The sequence below is a fragment of the Fukomys damarensis genome, unplaced genomic scaffold, assembly GCF_012274545.1.
Source record: "Fukomys damarensis isolate Sample0158 unplaced genomic scaffold, DMR_v1.0_HiC HiC_scaffold_23, whole genome shotgun sequence".
Lineage (NCBI taxonomy): Eukaryota > Metazoa > Chordata > Mammalia > Rodentia > Bathyergidae > Fukomys > Fukomys damarensis.
This window is the reverse complement of record NW_022900935.1, coordinates 51,764,842-51,788,410: the sequence shown is the minus strand read 5'-3', so window position 1 is coordinate 51,788,410 and position 23,569 is coordinate 51,764,842. Positions and strand designations below refer to the sequence as shown.

At 43.5% G+C, this 23,569-nt stretch overlaps 1 protein-coding gene across 1 annotated transcript in view; it reads left to right on the top strand.

Annotated features, from left to right (window-relative positions):
• The window catches only part of Prkca (protein kinase C alpha), a 409,108-nt gene that overhangs the window by 307,407 nt on the left and 78,132 nt on the right, over positions 1 to 23,569 (top strand). The window contains exons 6-8 of the mRNA XM_010616805.2: positions 20,235 to 20,391; positions 21,405 to 21,539; positions 21,752 to 21,848. Coding sequence (XP_010615107.1) covers positions 20,235 to 20,391; positions 21,405 to 21,539; positions 21,752 to 21,848 — 389 coding nt within the window. The remainder of the gene's footprint in view (positions 1 to 20,234; positions 20,392 to 21,404; positions 21,540 to 21,751; positions 21,849 to 23,569) is intronic.

Genomic DNA, 23,569 nt, shown 5'->3' with positions numbered 1-23,569 from the left:
GAACCAGCTGATGACCTGCTATTGCCCCTGTTTTCTCAGTCTCTGTCCTGAGGAAAACAGGCTACCTGGCTCCCATTCAGTAAAGGGAAAGAAAAGCCAGGTACATTTTATCCATGAATCATAACAAGGCCCTCCCAGAGTTAGGAAAATGATGTGTTCCTGCTTGGTTTGTAAACTGGGCTTAATGCTCACAATAGCAGGGCTTCTCTCTGTCCATTCCAGCAGGAAGGCCCTAGGTGGCAGATGCCCACCCTGTCAGAACCATGGGGTCTTCACCCTGTGCACTGTCCCAGACTTGAGGGTTCCCATTTAATTCTCTGTTTGACAGTTTTGCCAATTCGGTGATTATTTTAGCAGCATGGCTTAGTGGTCCCGAAGCATCTTGGGAAATTGAGGATTCGGGAATCCTCATCTTGGTATCTTCACTAGACTAAAAGTTTTACCTCCAAGGGATTAACCACAAATCAATCCTTTTCCATATCAGTTTCATCTCTCATTAGGTTTGATGTATGTGTTTGCCTTTTCGTGGTCTAAGGAACTGACAGGTTGTCTTCAGCAAGGAGAGATTTCAGAGTAATGAAAATGTCTACGGGTTTTTGTTTTTGTTTTATTTTGTTTTGTCCTGACTATGGTTGAGACGATAGAAGGCTTTGTCAGTGAAAGAATCTTAGCTCCAACATCATGTGTTTAATTAATACTTGTCTTTAACTTTGTATTCTCAGATTAGACATGGCACTGGTAGAACAAATAGAAAGACTAAAAAAACACAAAAAAGCAGTTGCATTCTTATTTTCTCTCTCTCTCTCTCCAAGGACCACAGTGTTCCAGAGACAGGTACTTATGGTCTCTTGTTCACATGGACTCCCTATAGCCCCTAAAAGGTACATTCCTCTGAGAATCAGCTTTGAGCCTATTCTGGAGGACCAAAAATATATGGGAAAGTAATTGATCCCACAGGTGGATGGGACAGCTTGGGGAAGGTTGTTCCCTTCCTTTTCTGCAGACTGATAGAGGCAAGAGGCCCTTGCTGGTAGATGGTTCCAGGCTAGCCTGGAATCATGCTTGATGCTAGCTAGGATATATCTGGCAAGGAACCCAGCAAAGATCACCAGAAGATGAGGTTCTCTCAGGCAAACTAGCAAGAACAGATTCCTTCTCCTCATCAGCCTGAAAAGTCTAGGTACCTAGTCGCTTAGATGAAGGTGAGAGAAAGTTGGTTGTAATGGCTGTCGGGGGTTTAGCTTCTGCAAATGGGGTAGGGCAGAACCAATAAACAGTTCTGTCTTTGTCTGCCACACTGATGTGAATGCCTATGATTTTATTAGCAACTACCTGGCCTGCTTTATTGTAATTTAATCTCCTGGGTTATTTGGGTTTGGCATAGCCTATTTTAAGCACAGATGAAGGAAAAGTAATCAGAGTGGGTTTGGGGGGGCTTTGCTCCCCTCCCTAGTTCTTCAAGCTCCGCCTATCTTGATACACAGGGAAGGACTTGAGGGAGGCCAGTTAGCCCCAGAATGCTAGTTCTCACTGTGTCTGTTGCTGGCATCATTACCTGTTCCTCTGAGAAGAGAACCGTTCTGTCGACTCAGAATGGAGAGATAGGACACACTAGTTATGCAGTTATGCAGCTGAAATACAAATGGAGCAGTTCCCTCTGGTCCCTTGAGAGAGCTGAATAATCACACACATACCTAGCCTTTCCCTTTCTCCTTTATCAAACTGCCTGTCTCATCATGGGGTATGGCAGTTCTTTCTCTCTGGAGCACTTGGCTGATCTGGGATTGGGAAGCAGACTGCCAGAGTCTTCCAGTTTGGTGGGTGTCTCCTGAGCGAAGACATTGTTCAGGGGCTCCCTCAGTAAAACCCAGGGTAAAAAAGTCACTGAGTTTTGTGATCTGGAGATGTTGTACCAGTACTGAGCCAGCCGTAGCATCCCAAGGCCACCCCATCACTCCCTACTCCTAGGTACCCCGAGGATCTGCATTTCGTTGGTACCAGGAGTGATCAAAAAAGAGAGATTCAGGTGCCCAGTCAGCGATGGAAAACTAATAAGAACATCTAGATTTTTAAAAACTGTGGTTGAGATAATAACAAGCTTTAGCAGTAAAACAATCTCTTAGCCCTGACATCACCAGAAAAATCTCTCATCATGAAGAGGGTTCATCCTGTTTTATTTGCAGTGCTGGAGGTGAAAAGTTGTATGTCCCCTGGAGCATTGATCCCATGCACCTAAGACTCTTATGCATCTTACTGACTGCAGATCCCTGAGCTATGATGGTGCTTGGAAAGTGTTCAGGGCATGTCCACAGGATGCTGGAGAGTTTTCCCTGGAGGAGACTGATAATAACAGTTAAGAATTATTGAGTACTTGTTTGTATCAGGCAGTAGGCCAAAGGTTTTCCTTGAATAACCTCACTTACTACTTACAGTTCTTATTGAGTGAGACTGGTTCTGTTTTTTTTTAAATGAGCTTTACAGAATTTTAACAACTTGCCAGGTGATGACACAGAGCTAGAACCTGAGTCTGAGTGGAGTGTGTTTATTCTGTGTGCCTAATAACAACTCCCTAAGAATAAACCAAAAGGTTTGTCAGCACAGGTTCTGAGCCTCCTGTGTGAGCGAGGATTTGGAACTCTTCTGTCATGGTGCTGTGGAGTGGAGGTGCCTTGAGAGTGTGCTCTCTGGGTCTGAGTGTAGGAATGGAAGGAGGGGCACTCAGGGGAGATAGGTACCCATCATGACTCCTTAAAGTCGGTTCTCTGTGCCTGCTAAGTACACCCTCCTCCAAACTGCAGCTTTTCAAAGCTGCTGCTGCTCTGTGTGCAAATTGCTACTCCCATGTTCTTCAAGGCCAAAAGCAGAACCTGCAAATCTGTGTTGTTAGTGAGTTCTCCAAAATGATCCTTGTACACAACGACTTGGGAGAAATGTAATGCTAGATAGTTCCTATTGCTGCTTCTCAATAGGTTAGGTTTACTTAAAACACAAAGATTATCTCTGTGTTTGACATGATGTAAGAGGATGATAAAACTGAACTCTTCATTTCTCAAAGCGGGGCACACGTTAGAAAAGGCAGTAGCACCCAGGGAAGGGAAAGGAAGGGGTGCTGCTCACTCTGACCTTCCATATCAAAGGTCCCAAGGTTCACTCTTGTTACCGTCAAGACAGTTATCAGCCAGGCGTTGTGGCACAGGTCTGTAATCCCAGCACTCAGGAGGCTGAGGCAGGAGGATTGCTGTGATTTTGAGACCAGCCTGGACTACATAGTGAGTTCCAGGTCAGTCTTAACTACATAGTGGGACCCTGTCTCAAAAAACAAACAAACAAACAAAAAGACAGTTATCAAGCCCATGGAGACCCATTCCAATAGAATGAGCCAAAGAAGCAGGATGCTATATATAGTTTATTTATTTATACAGGAAAAATAGAATTACCCCTGTGCTTGTTGACAATTGGAGCAGTCTGTCAGTGTAGTCAAGATCCCAGAGAAGGCAAATTATAATGAACCTGGTTTTTTTTTTTAATTTGTCCTGTAAAGTACTGTCCAATAGGCCATATATAATGAAATTTACTACCACCTAATATAATCTTGGTAGTCCAGTCCCTCAGAACACTGACCAGCAAACACTGTGCTTTAACATTGCCATTAGATAAATGTCTAAGATGGGACACTTGTCTCAAGACAGAAGTAGCCATGTCCTGGGGGCCCGAAGCACTTGATGTCAAATGGATATATTTCCTTGGGCCAGTTTACCCTGGATTTCTTCTTATTTCATGGTGGACCCAGGCTGGTCTTAAAACCTAGGATCCTTCAGATCCCTCTGTCTCCATTGGGGGACTTTTGGAAGCTATCTATACCCTGGCCCACACTGATGAATCCAGGAGTGTGTTGATTCATGAAGAAGAATCTTGCTTTTCTCATTTCCTAGTATCCAAGTGCTGTGGTTTCGATATGTCCCTCAAATTCTATGTTTTGTAAACTTAATCTCCAAAGTTATACATGAATGGTATTGTAGAGGTGGGGCCTGTAGTAGGAGATTGAGCCATGTACGTTCTGCTCTCATGGTAGATTAACGCACTCATGGATTAATGAATGGATGGATTATTATGGAAGTGACTTTCTTACGAAAGCAGACTCTAGCATGCTTGCTCTGTCTGGCCATGAATGCCCTCTTCCATGTTATGATGCAGCGTGAAACTTTCACCAGACGAGAGCAGATACCTGTGCCATATATATTGTCATCCTTATCAGCCTCCAGAGCCATGAGCCAAACAAACCTCTATTTACCTGGCCTTGGGCATTCAGTTAAAACAGCAGAAAATGGACTAAGACACTGAGGAAAGAAGAATCATTTGATTATGGCCCCCAAATACCAACAAGTCCTTTTATCTTAATGCCTTCCCTGAAATCTGATTCTGTCTCTCAGTAATAGAGGAATAGTGTTCATCTTAGAGCAGGTGCTTATCTTCAGACCCATGAATGGGCCCTGACTCTCAGCTTACTCCAGCTCCGGGGATCAGTGGATCCTTGAAAATTACTGGAGTTTTCAGTTCTGTTGGAGGTTAGGGATCTAGTAGATAAAATGGCCAAGTGGAATGGAGTTGTACAGCCTAGAAAACAGACCACGTTGTTCTAGGAGCGCATTGAAAAGTCACCCGCATGATGACAATGGCATGAGAGTAGAGGTAGGATGTCCCCCACAAGGAATAATAGTGGGCAGCTTAGATGCAAACTGAGAAGAGCCAGGAGGAATCAATTCCATTTCCAAAAAAATAGGTTTTCTAGAAACAGTGGGGTTCCAAGAATTATTTAGGAAATCCATCGATCATGTATTTCTGGATTGAATCAAAATAACTCCCAAAAGAAAAGCAAAAGGTTTGGTCTTAATGGATTACATCCTGAAGGTTCTGAGCCCCATGAGTGAAGAGCAATGGATAGGTGTAAGGGAAGATCTCTGCGGCATTCTGGATCTCTGTGGGATTCTAACTTTAAATGGACTCAGTATGTGATTAACAAGTGTTGTGAACTGAGTATGTGTCCACCTACTCCAAAAAAATGCACCGATAGACAAGGAACCATGGACAAGTAGAACGATCCATAAACACTAAGCATTAAGGTTGTGTGGGGATTTATCAGGTGAACGGAAAACAAGCAGCTGAAGTGGAGTTGCCCTGAGTCATGAAACTGCACGTGGATGGAAAGTGCTGCGTGGGGACTGAGACTGCCGTATTTTAAAATGTGTTGGAAATCTAGAACAATATAAAGTGCAGGCTTGTTGCAGGAACTAACAGAAGGTTGAATGTGATAAAGTAGATGGTCCTGAAAACAGAGCCTGTTATAAACAAACAGAAGCCGCATGAACCACTGAAAAAAGCATGGCTTATTCCACAGATGTGGCAGGGAAAATTGTCTAAACATTTAGAAGAAAAAAAATAAATGAGTTCTTGCCTCACACTGTTCACCAAAATAAACTCAAAATGGATTTAAATGTTAAATATAAAAAGGAAACAATATAACGAAGGAAAACATGAGTGAATCAGTAACTAATCTCAGAAAGGGCAAGGATTTTCTAAGCCTAACAGAAGTGGGAAAAATAAAAGTGTTTGATAGCTTCAACTGCATAAAAGTTAAGCTCCTGTGTTTCTAGGAGCATGACAAATCTAAACACGGTTTGTAGTGAATGTGAAAAGGGGCCACTGTCATACATATCTGAACAATTCTTCTGAACACAAAACAAAATTCTTTACCATCCCCCAGGAAACTTAAGGGGTACTCCGAAGAAAAAATGGTGAAATACCATGGAGGTGAAAAGGTAAACCTAAAAAATAATCAAACATATTTATTATTTACTTTTCTTACCACACCCTTGATACGATTTTGGTAATTCTTTGGTATAATTTTCTGGGGAGTCATATGGAAATAGGTCAAGGGTCTGAAGTAATTTTGTACCCCTTAATCTATTTCCAAGGAAAAAAAATCCTAAAGAAAATACCAAAAAATTTATATAAACATTTATGCATGAGGACCATCAGATGCTATATTCTGTATGAAGGTGAGGAAGGATCTAACACTATCATGAAATGATGTAAATTCTGGTAGAAATACAGGCACTTTTAATTTTTTTCTTTATACTTTTATATTTTTAAACTTTTTGTTTGATGAGTATATCTGTTACTCTCACAAGGAAAAATGTTTCTTTAAAGTAATATTTTCTTATGCTTTTATACAGAATTATATCAGTCTCATTTCGCCTGAGGATATTTCTCTTATAACCAGGTTGCATTTCCTTTTGAAACATCAGGATTATAGTGCTTTAATAGAAAATTTTATTTTCAGCTAACCATAAGAGAAAAAGTTATGATCTTTTTAGAAGAACTGAATGCTGCTCTTTGTCTTCTCATACCATACTCCTCTAAATTTTCCTTATAAATTTTATTCCAGTGTTTCTTCAATTGAGGAGTTGCTGACTCTTGCTTTTTGACCCCTTGATTTACTGCAACAGAAATTTCCTCCTTATTGCCAAACAGTCTGTCCTACCAACAAAACAGAACATTTAGTAGTAGGTGCTAAAACATGAAATTTTCTATATCCCTGAATTTAGATTTATGTATAGGTCAGGTGTAGTGGGAATTGGATGGCTAAGCAAGTATATTTTTGCTATATTTAATTGTCCTTGCTTTTGTCTCTGGCAGTAAGGAAACAAATATCACAAAGTTTATGAACTGTTATATATTACCATGAAAAAGATTAAATCAAATTCTGCGGAGTTCATAAACATAGCAGCACCAGCAGACTTGATACATCATAATTAGAACAAGTACACCAAACCAGGAAGCCCCTAGCCCTGCTGGTACACGGAATCTCCGTGAATTGGTGCCCAGTCAACAATTGTTTGATGTTGATGCCTTTGCATTTTTATTTCTGGAAATCCAGAGCAGATTGGGAAATGGTAGTTTTCTAATCGGCCATTTGATGCGGTTTTCCTGAAAGCTGGAGACATATCATATGTCCTTCAGTTTTTGTGGACTCGAAGCCTCTAATGGTTTCAGAAAAGGTTATGGATTCTTTTTGACCTAGCTTTAGTCTCTCTCAAAAAAATCTCTGTTGATTTTTCCTTGTCCTGGAGTTCCTCCAAATGGACACTTTATGTACTGCAGGCAGAAGCTTTCTACCTGCTTCAAAGCAGGCACTGTTTTGAAGCTTTCTACTTGCTAAAGCGTCTCAGTTTTTTGTTTGTTTGTTTGTTTCTCATTGAGTTTATTGGTACACTTTAGGTATACAGTACAGTTACATTCATTATTGGGATCTTGTACCTTTACATGACAGGTCTTGGTTCTCATTTTTCCCCCTTATCCTTGCCCTCCCTTCTCAGTTGATCAGCAAGAATCCATTGAGCATTCGCCTTGCCCTTTGTTGATACCTGGGTAGGATGCAGTGCAGCCCCTGCCCCCAAGTTGCTGTCATTCTGCAAAGATGAAAGTCCCATGGGCTGGGCTGGCAAGAGAGAAGTTCAGAGAAGGTGGGGCTTCGTTCAAGGCACAGGCTAGTGGAACTGAGATGGGTAGAGGGTTGTGCTCAGGTGGGATGTGCCCAGGGAAGGGCCTGTGTGAACCCAGAAGCACGAGGCAAGGGTGACATGGAGATGCACGTAGTTAGCAAATACTTACAGAGTGCATTACAAGGTGCTCTGCTAGGCAGTAGGGATTCAAAATAATTCGTAGCAGAGAAAGACTGGCTTCATTAGTATGGCATGGACCTTCTGGGTTATGTAAGTCCTCAATGTGATAGGTTGGAGGCAGTTAACTGTTTAACATCCTTAACCAGCCAATCGGAGTTTATGGCAGCTTCTGAGTCCCACGACCATGTGCTCAGTAGAGGTGGGCCAAAGGGTGCAGCATCCCTAAAATGGAGATAGAAATGTTGAAGTAAATGGGGGGAGACACAAACTGTTAAGTCTAATTTTCATTTTTCGGAGTCTCAAAAATGTTGTAGTTAAGGACCACTCAAGCTGTGATTAAAAATCTCTCAATCATAGTGAGAGAATAATGTGATGTTTTTGTTGTTTCTGGCCAAACAATTATATTATATCACTCAGAAGGATGGCAGCCCCTGGGCCTGACCAGAGCCACCGTGGACCACCCCCTTTATTTGTAGCTCCTATCCGAGAGCAGGCCCCAGTCAGATTTTGCTCCCCATTTCCAGTATCTCTCCCAGCTCCCAGAATTTCTAGCTCTGTTCAGTCTGCTGTAGCAAAATATCATACATGGGTCACTTATAAACAACAGAAATTTATTTCTCACCGTTCTGGGAGCTGGGAAGTCAGGATGCTGCCTGATTCTATGTCTCGTGAAAACTCATTTCCTGATTCTTCTCATTGGGTACTCATATGGTAGAAGGGATAGACAAGCTCTTTTATAAAGGCACTAATTCTATTCACAAGGGATCCACTCGCATGAGCTAGTCACCTTCCTCAGCCTCCTAGCTGAGTGTCATCACCTTGAGGGTTAGAAGTTCCACATAAAAAGTGATGGTGCTGGGTGGGGAAAGGGGGACAAACATTCAGACCATAGCACAGGCAACTTCCCGCCCTGGCCCAAACAAGGACCAGCCTGAGGGATCCTGAACTCTATTTGCACATGGGTTTTGTATGTGCATGGAGGAAGGAGAAAGATAGCTCCATTCTTGGAGAACCAGAATCTTTATTCACACATTCCATAGACACCCTTGACCCAGGACCCACGAATGCTGCTAAATGTCATAGAAACTATAGTATTGTGTTAAGGGTTCATGGCTTAGAGGATAAAGACTGTCTGGTCTGGGTTGTGTTAGGCTTCCCCAGTACCCACAGTTAAAAGACTATGACTCAGGAACTATACAGTGCCCTCTCCCTGTGCCCACTGGAGCCTGCTTAGGCCCCTTCTTCTGCTGGGACCTCTGTGCCCTCCTGGTAGGCTTGTTGGTTCTGGTTTCTCTGTGAGGTCCTGTGCCAGTGTCTTCACCTCCAACATGTGAGAGCTTGTCTGCTGAATGATTTGAGAGGCTACAAGTCAGAGCCCCTAAACTGGGAGCCTTGCCTTATTGCTAGACAGCTTGACCACCCCCACAGCATTACGTGGAAGGGGTTTCAGCAAATCCTGTTCCGGAAGCAATCTGTCACTCCACCAGTTTCTCTCAACATTTGCAGAGGAATTCTGGATGCTGGCACAGAACTGACAGTGATGCAAGGGAACTGGCAGCTTCTTAGACACAGTTTCTCCTCGTGGCATCTTCAGAAGATGCCCAAAGTACAGATGCAAACAAATCCCAAGAACTCTGCGTTCTTCCCAGTAACATGACCACAAAACTGTTAGCTGTGGGCTCTGTGGATGGTAGAGCCACTACCTTGTTTGAAGCTGGTGGGTGGAGCTTTTTCCTTTTGTCTCTGATCCAGCCCATCATCAGCTCAGGATGCTCCTAATCTGGGCATCTGGCAATTGGAAAGGTAACTTGCTTGGCGGGGTCAGCCTCTCAGTGTGCAAAAGCACAGCTGGGTTAAGTGAAAAGCATAGGACCCTTGCCAGTGCCCTACTCTCCTCCCGCAGGTCAACCTTTGCCTGCCGATGCTCCTGTGCACACCTTCCTTCTGGAGCAGCTGCTGCATAATTTTCAAATGGCCCCATTGATGCCTCATGGAGCTCACTGTTTGCACTTGGTGCCTGAGGTGTGGAATGGGCTGGAGAGTCTGAACCAGCTGGGGTGGGCCAACAGCAGTGGGTCAGGGCTAGATCAGATGTTGCAGTGAAGAGCTGCAAATTGGGTTTGTCTAGGAGTGCAGATTACCGCACCAAAGAGACCTCATACTGCCAGGAGAAATGAAGCAAGCATAAGCACACATGAGAAACATGGCTCTGGAGGTTGTGCTAAAATGGGAGATGACAACCAAGAGCAGCAATAGATCCTAGTTCCTGTCCAGAGATACGTCTTGTCTTCTGTCCCAGTTCTGAGACAAGGCCAGAGTTCATCAGGCTCAGATCATAACAGAAGGAACCAGAAAGAAGTAGAGACTCCTCATCCTCAAGCAATTCAGTGAGTAATTGGGGTGGTGCGGTGGTGTTTCTTATGCTAGGATTCAGCCAACTATGACCTGGGTGCCAAATCTGAACCACTGCTTATTCTTTTAAATGTAATCTCATTGGAAAGTAGCTGTAGTCATTGATTATATATTGTCTGTGTTGCTTTCACTGTATAGCAGCGGACTTGATAGTTTCAGTACAAACTGTGTCCTGTAAAGCCTAAACTGTTGATGCTCTGGTCTTCTATAGGATGAGTTTAGGCCTTCTGTTCCAGATAAACCAATGTTCCTGAATCAGGGACCACGTCCTGAGGCTTGCGCTGACCAAACATAGTCCTCAGAATCAGGAACCAATTGTACGCCTGACTCCCTCCCTTACTAAAAGCCCAACCTTGAACGAATTACCCAACATCTGTCTCTATGCTTCTGTTCCCTCATCTGGAAAATGAGCATCTGAGTCCCATTTTCACAAGAGTATTGTGAGGATTGGGAGAGTGGGTATAATGAACCATATGAATATATGCTGATAAATATATATAGTCTTTTTTTACTAAAATATAACTCCCACCCCAAAATTTATAGCATTTAGTGGTTGTCGTTATAATTACAAGATTGTAGAACAGTCACCACTATCTAATTCCAGGGCATTTTCATCACCTAAAAAGAAATTCCTTAATGGTACCGATAGGCTGAGTGATGACCACCCAAAGATATCTGATCCTAATCTCTCAAATCTGTAAATGTGATCTTATTTGGAAAAAAAAAGGGGGGCTTTGCAGATGTTAAAAAATTCAGGGTCTGCAAAGAAAGTGAAACTAGTATGTTGAAGAGACTTCCCAGGTTTGTTGCACTATTCACAACAGCCAGAAATGGAAAAATCCTCGGTGTCCAGAATAGATGAGCAAGTAAAGCAAACGCAGTACATGTACACAGTGGAATACTGAACGAGACTAAAACCTCTTTATCTGCAACAACAGATGGAACTGGAGATCATTATGTGAAGTGAAGTAAGCCAGACACAGAAAGACAAGCGCCACACGACCTCCCTCATACGTGGACTCTAAAACAGTTCATATCGTAGAAGTAGAGAGTGGGCTGTATGTTTCAAAAAGCTAAAAGAAAACTTTGAAAGCACTCATCGTAAAGAAATGATAAATGTTTGATAGATATGTTCAACCCAATTTAAATATTATGTAATGTATACCTATATTAAAACATTACACATTACTTTACTAATATGTATGATTTTTATGTACCCATTTAAAAATAAATTTATAAATTTTTTTAAGTTAAGGGTCTTGAAATGGGGAGATTTCCCTGGATTATGTGGGTAAGACTTAAGTGCAATCACATGTACCCATAGAAGGGTTAGAAGGGAATTAATTACACATGGGAAAGAAGGTAATGTGGAGAGGGAGCAGAGAGTGGAGCAGAGCAGCTGTAAGCCAGACAACACCAGCAGGCTCCAGAGGCTGGGAAGGCCAAAAATAGACCTGGCCCTGGAGCCTGTAGAAGGATCACGGTTCCGCCAACGTCTGAGTTTTGTCATGGTGGTACTGATATTGGACCTCTGCCTTCCACGACTGTGAGAGGATAAATCTGTGCTGCTTTATGCCACAAACATTGTGGTAACTTGTCCAAGAAGCCACAGGACTGTAATCCAGTCCCTGTTATTTGAGGGTTATTATTGGTGCCTTCCTACTGGCAGAAGGCGAGGCCAAGTGGGAGGGATGGCCAGTATGTACACTGAGGCATGGCTGTTCTCCAGAACACTCCGCTTAATGGCAAGAGACACTTGCTCAGCCGGCAGGCATTAGTTTATCAGGGACCAAACATGATATGAACCCAAATCACTGCCTTCATTTTTTTCTGTTCTACAGAGGACTAGAGAATGCGTATTAACCACTTACCAGTCCAATTTATTTAAATACAAGATAACTAAAAATTGGGTTTTTTTCATGAATTTTATAAGATAACAGGACGTATAAAATGATACTTTTATCAAATTTATTCAGTCCAAGAATCAACTGGTTGAAATGTGACACTCAGAGTAAACTGTTAAGTAGTTAACCGCCTCCCCGCAAAAAGGCATCTTCACACCCAGCAGGCCTCTCGTAGAACGCACATCATCGACATTTCAATATTGGGGAAGTGAACACTGTCTCGGTTGTATTCTTGCTATTTTGTGGAATGTCGTTTTCCTGGGTTACAGTATTATTTTGTGATCTTAAAAATCTCCCCAACAGGACAGATTTACCCCGTCTGCTTCCACAACCACTGCAGTCTTCCATTGCCTTTGTGTTTTCCATGTAGCATTTGTTCTAGAATCGTTACCTATAGCACAGAGAGGCAGAGCAAGAGAGAGTGACAGCAAACAAGTGCACCAACCCTCAGCGTGCACTGCCTCGGGACCTCTCCGCTATCAGTGCCACGAGAGCTCTTGGGCCCCATGTCTCCTGCCTCATGGTCTCCCTGTTGGTTCTTAGGCAGATGTTAGCATGTCCAACCGCAAAGACCACTTATGACCCAAGTACTCCAATGTGCTGGGTAGGTTTGTGATGTCAGAATTGCACAGCAGAAGCCACTGCCCTCACACCTTTAAGTCAGGAGCTAGCACTTCCCAGCCACCTCTCCAGGAGCAGGTGCAGTCGCCGCTGGCCCTAGCAGAGCCCTCAGTGCTCTGCCATCATGTCATCCCCCCCACCCCCGCGCTGGAAGGCCATTTGTTCTCTTTCCTTTCTCCTCATTTTTTCCCGGACAAAGTTCTCCCTCACCCCGTCCTAGCTGAGGCCAACTTCCCCGCCTCTTCTCTGGGCCTTTACCTCGTTCAAGTCATTCTTACGCAGTAACAAGTGAAGTCTGGGCGTCTTACAGAGGCTCACCCCAGCCTGAGTACTCATTAGTGCCGGTTAGTGAGCAGGTTCTTTCACCTCTCTGTGCTCGGGCCCTGCTGCAAATGGGTTTGATAACAGAGCTGATGGCGTTGTGCCTGCCACTTACTAATCTCTCCAGAAATGCTGCTACCATCACCATCTAGTTCATTATCTTCCGGGCACTCGAGGGGCTATGGCAAACACACCTGGCTGCAGGCGCAATAACACAAGGCCCAGTCAGTCATTTTCAGTGGGAAAAGTGATATCTCTCTCTCTCCCTTTGTCTCTCTCCCTACCTCTCCCCACACCCCCCAGGAACAGGCAGACATACCCCTCTGCCTGCCTTTGAAAGCAAAGTGCTGAGAAATAAGATCATCAAATTTTGCTGTATTCAAATTTGATCATGTTTTCCTAAGTAGTTTGTGGCCCTAAAGTTCTTTGAAACAACATTGTATCTAATAATCATCCAAATAACTAATTCTGCTGGATTGGAAGTCACCTTTTATTAACCAGAGATGTGGCTTATGGGTTTGGGATGCCTCTGTCATTCCATCTCTTGATGTTGGGCCAGGGTCACTAAACTTCCCCATTTTCTGCAATTCTCTGCCCTCCCTCTAGTAGTCTTTCCTGATTCTCTAGCTGTTGGTAACTTCAAACAAAGAAGAGTTTTGTTGTTCTGTGGTGTCAGAGAACATAGTTGCTCGATTCTCAGTTCAGAATAGGGACATAGAATCTGTTTACTCCTGCTTTTGTTGTCAGGCAGGGTTGCAGGTGGGAGAGTGCCACCAGGTCTGCACACATTGAACAAGTAAGTCCCTGCTTTGAACCTTGGTCCTTATGTTGGCTTTTAAACAAGAGCCATGAACAGGGGTTCTCTTGGAACAAAGTAGGACAAGGGAGGCAGTAAAACAAAATTATTTTGTAAAGCAAAACTTTTGATGGGCCAGGTTATCATTTAATTTGGAGACACTTGACATTTTGCATCACCAGACAATATCGCTGTGCAGCAGTGAACCCTAAACCATCAGGATTACTGTGGGTCACTGCCAGCCAGTCCATCTGCACACAACAGAGGTGCAGCTGTGTTCTCAGCAAAGCTTGTTTACATGCCGGGTTGGAGGCTGCTGAACCCCCATGCACTCTGCCCCACAGCAACCACCGAGTGAAGTTTAAAACCCACAGGGGAGGCAGGGAGGTGGGACAGGGAAGACAGCATGTTTCATGGTGTTGGCCTTGATCTGGCCTCTGTGTTAGGTGGCGAACCCATGGGTGTTCATCATTACATTTTATACTTTATACTACTTACACTGTCCGGATTAAGAAACCATCTGGAGAATTCTCTGGATAGATTAAAAAAAAATGCCTCACATATTTTAAAACTCACAGCCTATTTTGGAACATCTAGGAGCTGTTTAACTCTAGCTTACTACTGAGGTCTGGAAATTCCAGGACTATATGAACTGTGCCTTTGATATACTTAGTTTCTTCCCTTGAGGAAACAGCTCTGCTTCTGGGCCAGGAGGACTGGGTAGTGGTAGCAATAAAAGGATGATGATGTAGAGAGCAAACAGTGAGTTCCCACTCCTATTAGTATTAGTAGCAAATCCTTGCGTGGCACTTCCTTTGTTCCAGATTCCCTAATGATTTACATATATTAATTAATTTAATTTTCACAGTAACCCTAGGCGTTTGGCGCTGTAATTGCCTCTATAGTTGAACTGGCTGAGAAATTGGCTACCTTGTCCAAAGCTGTACAGTAATTAGTGGTAGAGAGGGATTTGACCCCAGCTGCCCACACTCCTAGCCATTATGTTCTGCTGCCCCCACGATGTCAACCACCATCTGCAGCACCCAGTCAAGCAGCATGAGCCCACCGTCCTCTGAATGTCCTCAGGTGCACTTGACTCAGATCTTGGGGTACAACTCACTCCTCCTCTTCGAGAAGCCTCACAGTGCCTCCTGCACATCTGCCTGTCTCGATGCACATTCCCCGCTCTCTTGTGTCAGGCCCTCGGCAGTCGCTGGCTTCATGGCCTACACTGTACTTCTCCATCTCCCACCTGGGTACCGTGGCGAAGAGTCCTGTCAGATCCGGCTGCTCAGTCCTCTGAGCTGAAGAGACGGACCATCTTCCTGACTACCTACCTCACGTCTAAACATTTATTCAAAACACACACACATCCTGGACCCACCTAGCACCTCATGTCAGGTCATGTAGGTCTTTGTAATGTGGTTTGGGTGGGTTTTATCCAGAAAGGATATTTGACATTATCCAGAAATTATATAACCTTCTAAAGCAGGCTGGTATCTCTTAATTTGGGGCTTGACAGCTGATAATTTCAGAACAGCCATCTCAGGCCAAAAGATGAGAATATAATTAGTATTCTACATATCTATTAAAGTCCTGAAATTACAGAACAGACTTTCCATTCTGAAAGGGCCAATACCACAGCACAGTTGTATTTCTTCAGCAGATGTACCCTTCTCATAAAGGCTGCAGAACTGCCAGAAAACTGCATAGGAAAGTGTTCTTGCTGTGCCCCTCCATGGGCAGATCCTGTTAGTCCTGTTAAATGCAGTTAGCTTTGCTGCAAGTTTATGAGCTAGGGAAACGCACTGTTTCTATACTGCTATGCTTAGAGGCTTTTACCTTTGGGAACTTGAGTTGGCATGATAGTTCTTTTTTTAAAAATCTCCTTCTCAACAGTTTATCAAAATAGCATGATTTTTTCCTATCTTAATTCTGTGGATCAAAACAATCCGTTCTTGCAGAAGGTGAGAGACGAGTAAGCCATGAGACATTTGTTGGGCTGTTCTTGAGCCCACTGCTGTTCTTAGGCTGCGGAGTGCTCACAACCTTCACACCTCAGAATTGGCACTCTTTCCACTGTGCTTCTCAAGTCGGGCCAGGACCACTAGGAGGCATGACTTTTGGTAGCACTGAGATGTTTTCTACAGATACTGAACTGACATTTAGAAGCATTAAATTACATGATGAGAAAGTCCTTTTTCAGTTTTCTTTACAGTCTTGGTTGCAGTGCAAAGGAAGACAGACCGAGGCTTAGAATATCATTAACACTATAACACTTGCTAATTTCCCCCTTGTAGAGAAGTGAGATCAGACCTCTGGCAACTGTAGCCAGCTACAAAGGCCTAGCACAGATTTTTTCACTGTATTTACTTGTGTGGGTACTTCCTATTTATGGCAAACAGCCTTGGTTTTTCTTTTACTGCAGTGTAATAACTGTACTTTTTAATCTTTCGTGTTAAAAAGTAAGAGAATTAAAAGGAAAATGGGAATAATAGTCCAAGTCGTCTGTGAGTGATACCACTAAGTCCAGTCCAAAAACTGTACTGTGAGAACCATTGCTGGGTTATTGAGTGGTACTGACCCTGGCTTCACATAAGACTCTTCTGGGGAGCTTGGAAGATCCTAATGCCTGGGCCTCAACCCACACAAATGACTCTGAACCCCCAGGGGCATCGGCATCAGTATTTGACTCAAACGTTCCAGATGTTTCCATTTGTAGCTGGGGGTAAGGCCTGCTTCCTGCCTGTACTCTGGCAGCATTTTTCTACCTCTGACCCCACATCCTGATTGCATCTTACATTTCCTTTCCTTGTCCTGCTTCTAGACCTTCTCGTCCATGCCTTTCATTTTAACTTTGCTCTTCTTCTCTCTTTTCTGGCTTGTGTCTTCCAGATAGGAAGAGAACTATTCCCGTTAGTAATAACCTCGAACATCGCTTCTTCTTTAAAGACTATTGATGGGTCCGGGAATTTAGCTCAGTTGTTCTGCCACCTGCCTCACAAGTGCAAGGTCGGGAGTTCGATGCCCAGTTCCAAAAAGAAAGAAAGAGAGACAGGCAGACAGACAGATTTTTGTTAAAATCCCTCACTTAGTCATAACTGTGTTGGAAAAATTCCACATTGTACTGTTTTCAGCAGAAGTTGTTTGCCAGTTCATTAGCCAACTGTAGTTCCTAAACATCTAAACTTTTTGGATTTTGTTCTCTACTGGTAACTTGTTTTGACAATGATAATTATTACTGTGTTCTTAGTAAGCCTGTTGCTGCCTTTCAGCACTTTACATGTGTGAACCTTTGTCATCCTGATATATATCATCCTAGTTCTGCTGCCTGCCTCGCAAGCACAAGGACCTGAGTTCAATCCCCGGTACCAAAAAAAAAAAAAAATCATCCTATTGATCAGTCATCGATTAGGGTGATATATCATCCTGATATACAAGGAAGGCACAGTTCTTCAATGAAGAAACTGAGGCAGAGTGATTAAATATTTTGCCACAACCATGAAGTGGCAGGGCCAGCGTTTACATTCAGGCAGCCCTGCACCAAAGCTCCCACTCTCAGCAGATGGAACCGCTAGTTGGATTTTTATAATCCTGATTCAGGTGTCCTGGCCTGCAGTGAGTCACACATCAGAAGACTGTTCTTTGCTACAATAAGAAATTGAAATTTGGACCCGTTGTCTGCTTCAATGTCATTTGAAATTGGTAACTTTTATTTTCAACTTAAATGATAGTATCTCAGTGGGAAGCCCACAGTGTTAAATCCCATCAAGATTGTAGCTCATCACCATTCAGGAGAGATCAACCCTAAATGATTTGATGTGTGCTGGCTGTTGAGCCTATAAACTTGAAGATGCGAAAGCCAGTACTGGCAGTAATTCTGCAAATGGCAGGGGGCCCACGGAAACACTTGGTGGCCTTGATAAGGTTCTTCATTATCTTATCTGGAATGTGACCTTCTGCAGCCTCCAGTGTTAGACATTCCAGGGCACTTTCTGCCTTTTAAAATGTATCAGATTCTCATTCTGGTGTTTAAATTAGAGACAAACCTTTGGCCTGTTTCCATTACTTGTGGAAGACGTTTATTTTCATGCCCAAATTTTCATCTTTTGTGATACTCATGGTTGATTTTTTTTAGGAGGTTAAACCTTCTGAATTGCATTAAACCTTAAAATATCAGGTGAGTTTTCAAGTGGCTGACTGCTCTGGGACCTCCAACGTCATTGAAGATTTCAAAATGATGAGTAATGGGGCTAAGTCTGAGACACTGTGCCTAGGACATAGTGAGTAGTCACATTATTAAATCTTTTCCCCCCATTTTCTAGGCTCCCAACTACCATATAAATTTCATTCAGTTCTCCCAACAAGCTTATACCACCAGAGTTAGGGTCCTGTTCATCTTTCTAGTTGAAGAAACAGGCCCAAGGGTGTTGGTTCCAGTGCTTGGGGCTACACAGTGAAAGAGACAGGGCTGGAATGTAGATCTGCTGAGCCGTGGAGCTCATGCTCTGTCCACTTGTGCGGTAGACGAGGTGTTATATTTTGAATCTGTGTTCCCCAAAAAGCTCCTGTGTGCAGAGGTGGGCCTTTGAAGGTGACTGGATCATGAGAGATCTGTTCTTATTGGGGATGACTCGGTAGTTGAATGTGCTATCCGAGGTGGGGCCTGGTTGAGAGAGGTGGTTCACTGAAGGCATGACCTGAAGGGGTATATCTGCCTTCCTGGCTCCTCCCTTTGCTCTCATTTTCCTGGACACCATACATGAACAACTTTCCTCCACTACGCCCTTCCTATCCAGAAGTCAGCCAACTATGGACTGAATCTTCAAAAAACCATGAACCAAAATAAACCTCTCCTCCTTTAAATTATGGATATCTGGTATTTTGTCCCAGTGACAAAATAACTGAGAAGAAAAGTAATAAGACACAAGGTTAGCTGCTGTTTTCTGGGCAGAAATATGAAGAGGGCACACATAGAATGTGAGGAATTTAAGTTTAGCTTCTCTGTGGAAGGCAGACTTGAGCTGGCCCAATTCCCCACTCAATATGGTCCCCTCTGTCACCTTCTTGTGTTAAGGCTGCTAGCTAAGAAGACATAAGACTACTGACCTTCAGGAGTACAGGACTCTGCATACAGTGGGGCCACAGACTAGTGTGGGAAAATCTTATCTTTGACTCCTGCTCTTGAGGCCATACCTCCCGTATTTGTTTCCAAAGACCCAATATCTTTAGCATTCTCCACTCCTCCGTTTTTGGCTTCCCACCTTCTTCTGAATTTCTTCCATAATTCTTAACAATCAAATTCTACTGTTAATCTGTGACAGCCGACTAGATCTGTGGTTCTCCACCTTTTGCCTACATCAGAATCACCTGGAGGTTTGCTGACTGGATCTCTGCAACCACCAGAGTCCTGATTCAGTAGATGGTGCCAGTGCTGCTGGCCCAGGGACCACACTGTGAGAATGGCCAGCTGCATATGTATCAGTTGTGCCTGCCTGAGTAGGAACCCTTGTAACAGGAGATTTCACTCTTGTTAGGAAAGATGCTGTTGGAAGACAGTGAGAAAGGCACTGTGGGGAGGAGGCCCCAGACCTCTGTCCCTCCTGGACATCATGATAAGGACTGTGGTGTCACATTACCTTGATGTGCCATGACTTTAGGTAGCCACCCCCACTGATGTAAGCCTCTACCAGTGATAGCAGTTTTTTCTCTGCAGGTGGAAGGCCTTTCCTTCTAATTAGTAGTTATGCTTCTCCAGCAAGAATGTGCACTGGAATCCCCTGGGAGCCTTGGTAAAATGAGGGTTCTGAGTTAGTAATTTTGGAGTGAGGCCCGAGACTCTGCCTATCAAATGACCTCTCAGATGGTGCTGATGACTCTTTTCCTAGACCTGCACCTGGGTTAACAACTCTGAATTACAGCTTTATACAAAAGTGGCCCAATCCCTGCTGTGTAATAGAACCACCAGGAACGCTTTTTAAAATTAAGGCCACATCACCTCGATATTGTGATTTAATTCTGAGCATTGGAATTTTTATCCCTCTCCCAAGTGATTCAAATTATAGCCAGGGTTGGAATCTACTCCTTCTAGGAGTAAGGGCAATGGGCAGCACCATGGGCTGGGCCAGGCTGGTTATCCAGATGAGGAGCCTGTAAAGGTCACCAGGGATCTTGGTAAAACACAGATCCTGTTTCTGCAGGTTTAGGTGGGACCCAGTTTTCTACATTTCTAATATGTGCCAAGTGTCTTCCAAGTTGGCTGACAATTCAGCATAACATGTTCTGAGCCTCGAGGCTGGGCCACATGGGCCACATGATGCCTACTGTATCTGCCAGTGAATGTGGCGGGCAGCTTTCTCATGATGATTTCTGGTTTCACCTCCTGTCCCTGTCAACATCATTTAACGTCTCTTTCATCCAGCTTGGCACTAGCACAGGCCACTGGGCAATTCGGGTCAGTCCTCTTTTTGTAACATGTTCTTCCTTCTCTCTTCACAGTACGAGATGCAAAAAATCTAATTCCTATGGATCCAAATGGACTTTCCGATCCTTACGTAAAGCTGAAACTTATTCCTGATCCCAAGAATGAAAGCAAACAGAAAACCAAAACCATCCGCTCCACACTGAACCCCCAGTGGAATGAGTCCTTCACATTGTAAGTGCTCTCTTCTCTTCTGAATTAAATTCTGCTCTGTATATCACACACTGCCAACCTCATTGTTAGAGATAACGAGGCACCTGTGACAAACATCCCTAAACTTGTCTTCATTCCTAAGACATTCTCAGGCTCCAGTAGTAGCTGTCATTACTTCCAGTGAACGGGTAATAACTTGGTTTATCAGGAGTTACATGATGCAAGCCCCAAATTATTAGTACTTGTTTTGTTTAAAAAGTCTGTTTCAGGTGCAATGTGTGATATAAATCATAAGGTATGACCCTCCTCTTGATGGACATAAGTTCTTTTGAGGGAGTGGGAGGATGTGAGTCGGGAATGTAATAACTTTTACCACACAGAATAAGTGAACAATGTAGAAAGTAGTGTTACCACTGGAAGGGGATGATATCCTCACCTTCAAGCGGGGAGGACTGCCTGGAGGAGTGACATTTGAAGTGGCTTAAAGAATTACCAGGATTTCAGAAGTGGAGATGGTGGTAGGGGAAGAAGATATGAGAGAATAAAGGCGTTAGGGTCAGGGACACACAGACTGCAGCAGAGAACAAACAGTAGGTCCTCTTTGTGGACTCAGTCTCGGAAAGCAGTTTCTCTGCTTCCTTCCTTACTTTTCCAGAAAGTTAACTCTACTCCAGAGAAGCCAGAGAGCTTGGCCCTGAAAAGGGCGAGGTTTAACGATCTTAGTTTCAGCTGCCCCATGTCGCTCTTCACATTCTAGTGCCAAAGCAGCCACAGACAATATATAAACTAATGGCCATGTCTGTTCTAAGAAAATTTCATTTACACAAAGTGGCAGTGGACTGGATTTAGCCCATGGATTATAGCTCTCTAAACCTTGGTCTGGAGCTTTGGTAGCCTGTATGGTGGATTGGTATATTGTTGGCGCTGGAGAAGAAATGAACATACTCTTACTCCGGTCTATGAACTTGTGGTGTCACCCAAGAAACCATGATGGAGATAACCAACCACGTGTGTGTATGCGTGTGTCTTTGTAGCAAACTAAAACCTTCAGACAAAGACCGACGACTGTCTGTAGAGATCTGGGACTGGGATCGAACAACAAGGAATGACTTCATGGGATCTCTTTCCTTTGGAGTGTCAGAGCTAATGAAGATGCCAGCCAGTGGATGGTGAGGAAGCCCTTGGGCCTGCCCGTGCCTCCCCTCAGTAGACCCTGGGAGATGCTGAGAACAGGTGGTTTCAGTCTGCAATGCCAGGTGGATGTTGGGTCACCTGGCTTAGTCCCTCCATAGCAGGTATTTCACCAACAGCTCAAGTAGAGGGTAGGGAAGGAGCTGCTGAACCTGCACTTAACCCTCCTTCTCTCCCATGTCTTTGAAAGGTATAAGTTGCTTAACCAAGAGGAAGGTGAGTACTACAACGTGCCCATTCCAGAAGGGGATGAAGAAGGCAATGTGGAGCTCAGGCAGAAATTTGAGGTGAGGATTCCAAGAAACCTACAGGGAACATATTCCCTCTGCTTTCTAAAGCGTAACTTCAGGGAGGGCCAGATTTTTGTGGTCACACAGTTGAAAAGCAAAGAGCAATTTCAACGTTAGCCCTTTCTTTATTTAACAGTGTAAATGTTGTATATAATTACTTCCATTTGCAAACTATTGGCATTCTGAGTCTACTGTCCTTTAGAGAACCAGACTGGAAATGTCACAGAGACAAGAGCATGGTTGACTTCTGATTACAGAATTGGTGTGCACACACTGGGGAGACAGCAGGGTTTGAGCGCAAGGCCCTTACAGAGAGAGGCCTGTACTCCTGCAGAAAGGACTTCCGCTTGTCCTCTCCACTTGAGGAATTTGAATGTAATCAGGCTATCATGCCAGCATCTGAGATTTGTTTCCTACCAAAAGCAGAAGTTTCCTAATTTTGTTCTAAGAGACCAAGCTTCGATAAATATTTCTTTATGTTGGGATTCCTTTGTATTTTGCTCCAGATCTTGGGGAAAGACCAGCCTGTTGCCCTTGTTGGTCTTTGTGTTCTGGCATCCATTTCTCTTTTTCTCCCTCCTGTCTGTGCTCCCCTTCTCTCCTTTTTTTCTCCATCCTTTCTTCTCGTTACTTACCAGCCATCTCAGCTTGTACTAAATGTTCTTTTCTCTAAGCTGCCACCTTGTGTTCTGAATCACCACTTGCGATTTCTACTTCTCTAATCACTTTGCATTTGGGGCATTTGAGGGATGTGTGTAGTTAGCTCTGCTATCTATATATGTGAATGGTTAATTCCTTTTTGAATCTTTCTTTTCTTCAGACTAATAGGATTCCCTGGTAATTTCCCAGCCCTAAAGAAACAAATACACACACACACACATACACACACACACACTGTGCTGTTAAAGAAATATTGATGAGATGCTGCTGGTGTTGTTTTCTTTACTGTTTTATTCCCAAATATGATAGATGATAGATAGATAGAGATAGATAGATAGATAGATAGATAGATAGATAGATAGATAGCAGATCCAGAGAGGATGAATTTTCAAAGGGTGTCAAACATGGACTTGTTCAAATTATTTCATCATGCAAATGTTTGGTTAAAATGGACATTAGTGTCAAATAGTTAAGGGAAGGGGCTGTAAAGTTGGGTTTCTGCTGGGGCCATAAATGAGGAAAATGAGTCAGAGGCATAATAAATGTAACTAATGGAGGCCCAGGCTCGATGAGATAATAGGCAGCAATGGGGCCTGGGGTGAGCTGGAGCCCTGTCCAAAGGTGGAAGCCAGTGCCATGCAGTACTGCCTGGTCATTGCCTTGTGTACCACAGAGCCCGTTCTTCAGGAAAAGCCAGAAATCTGGAGTTTTATTATGACACAGTCTGATTTTTTTCATTGGTGGCAGCTAATCAAAATTTAAATTTTGTGTAGTTCAAACATACATCTATTGCTTTAGACACAGAAGTCAACCAGTGAGAACCAGCCTACAGTCTCTGCTCTTTAACGCTACAGGAATAAATATAAATAAAAGGCAGTATACATAAAGGAAGGGGTGGGGTTCTTTCTGAAGAAGCCTTATAATATTTAGAGGAATTCAAGTACAAAGATGAAAGTCAGGATTTTGCTAGGAATAGCCCTTTCTCTTCTCTTCCTCTTTGCTCTCTTTACTCTTCCTCCTTCTCTCTCTCTCTCTCTCTCTCCCTCTCCCCCTCCCTC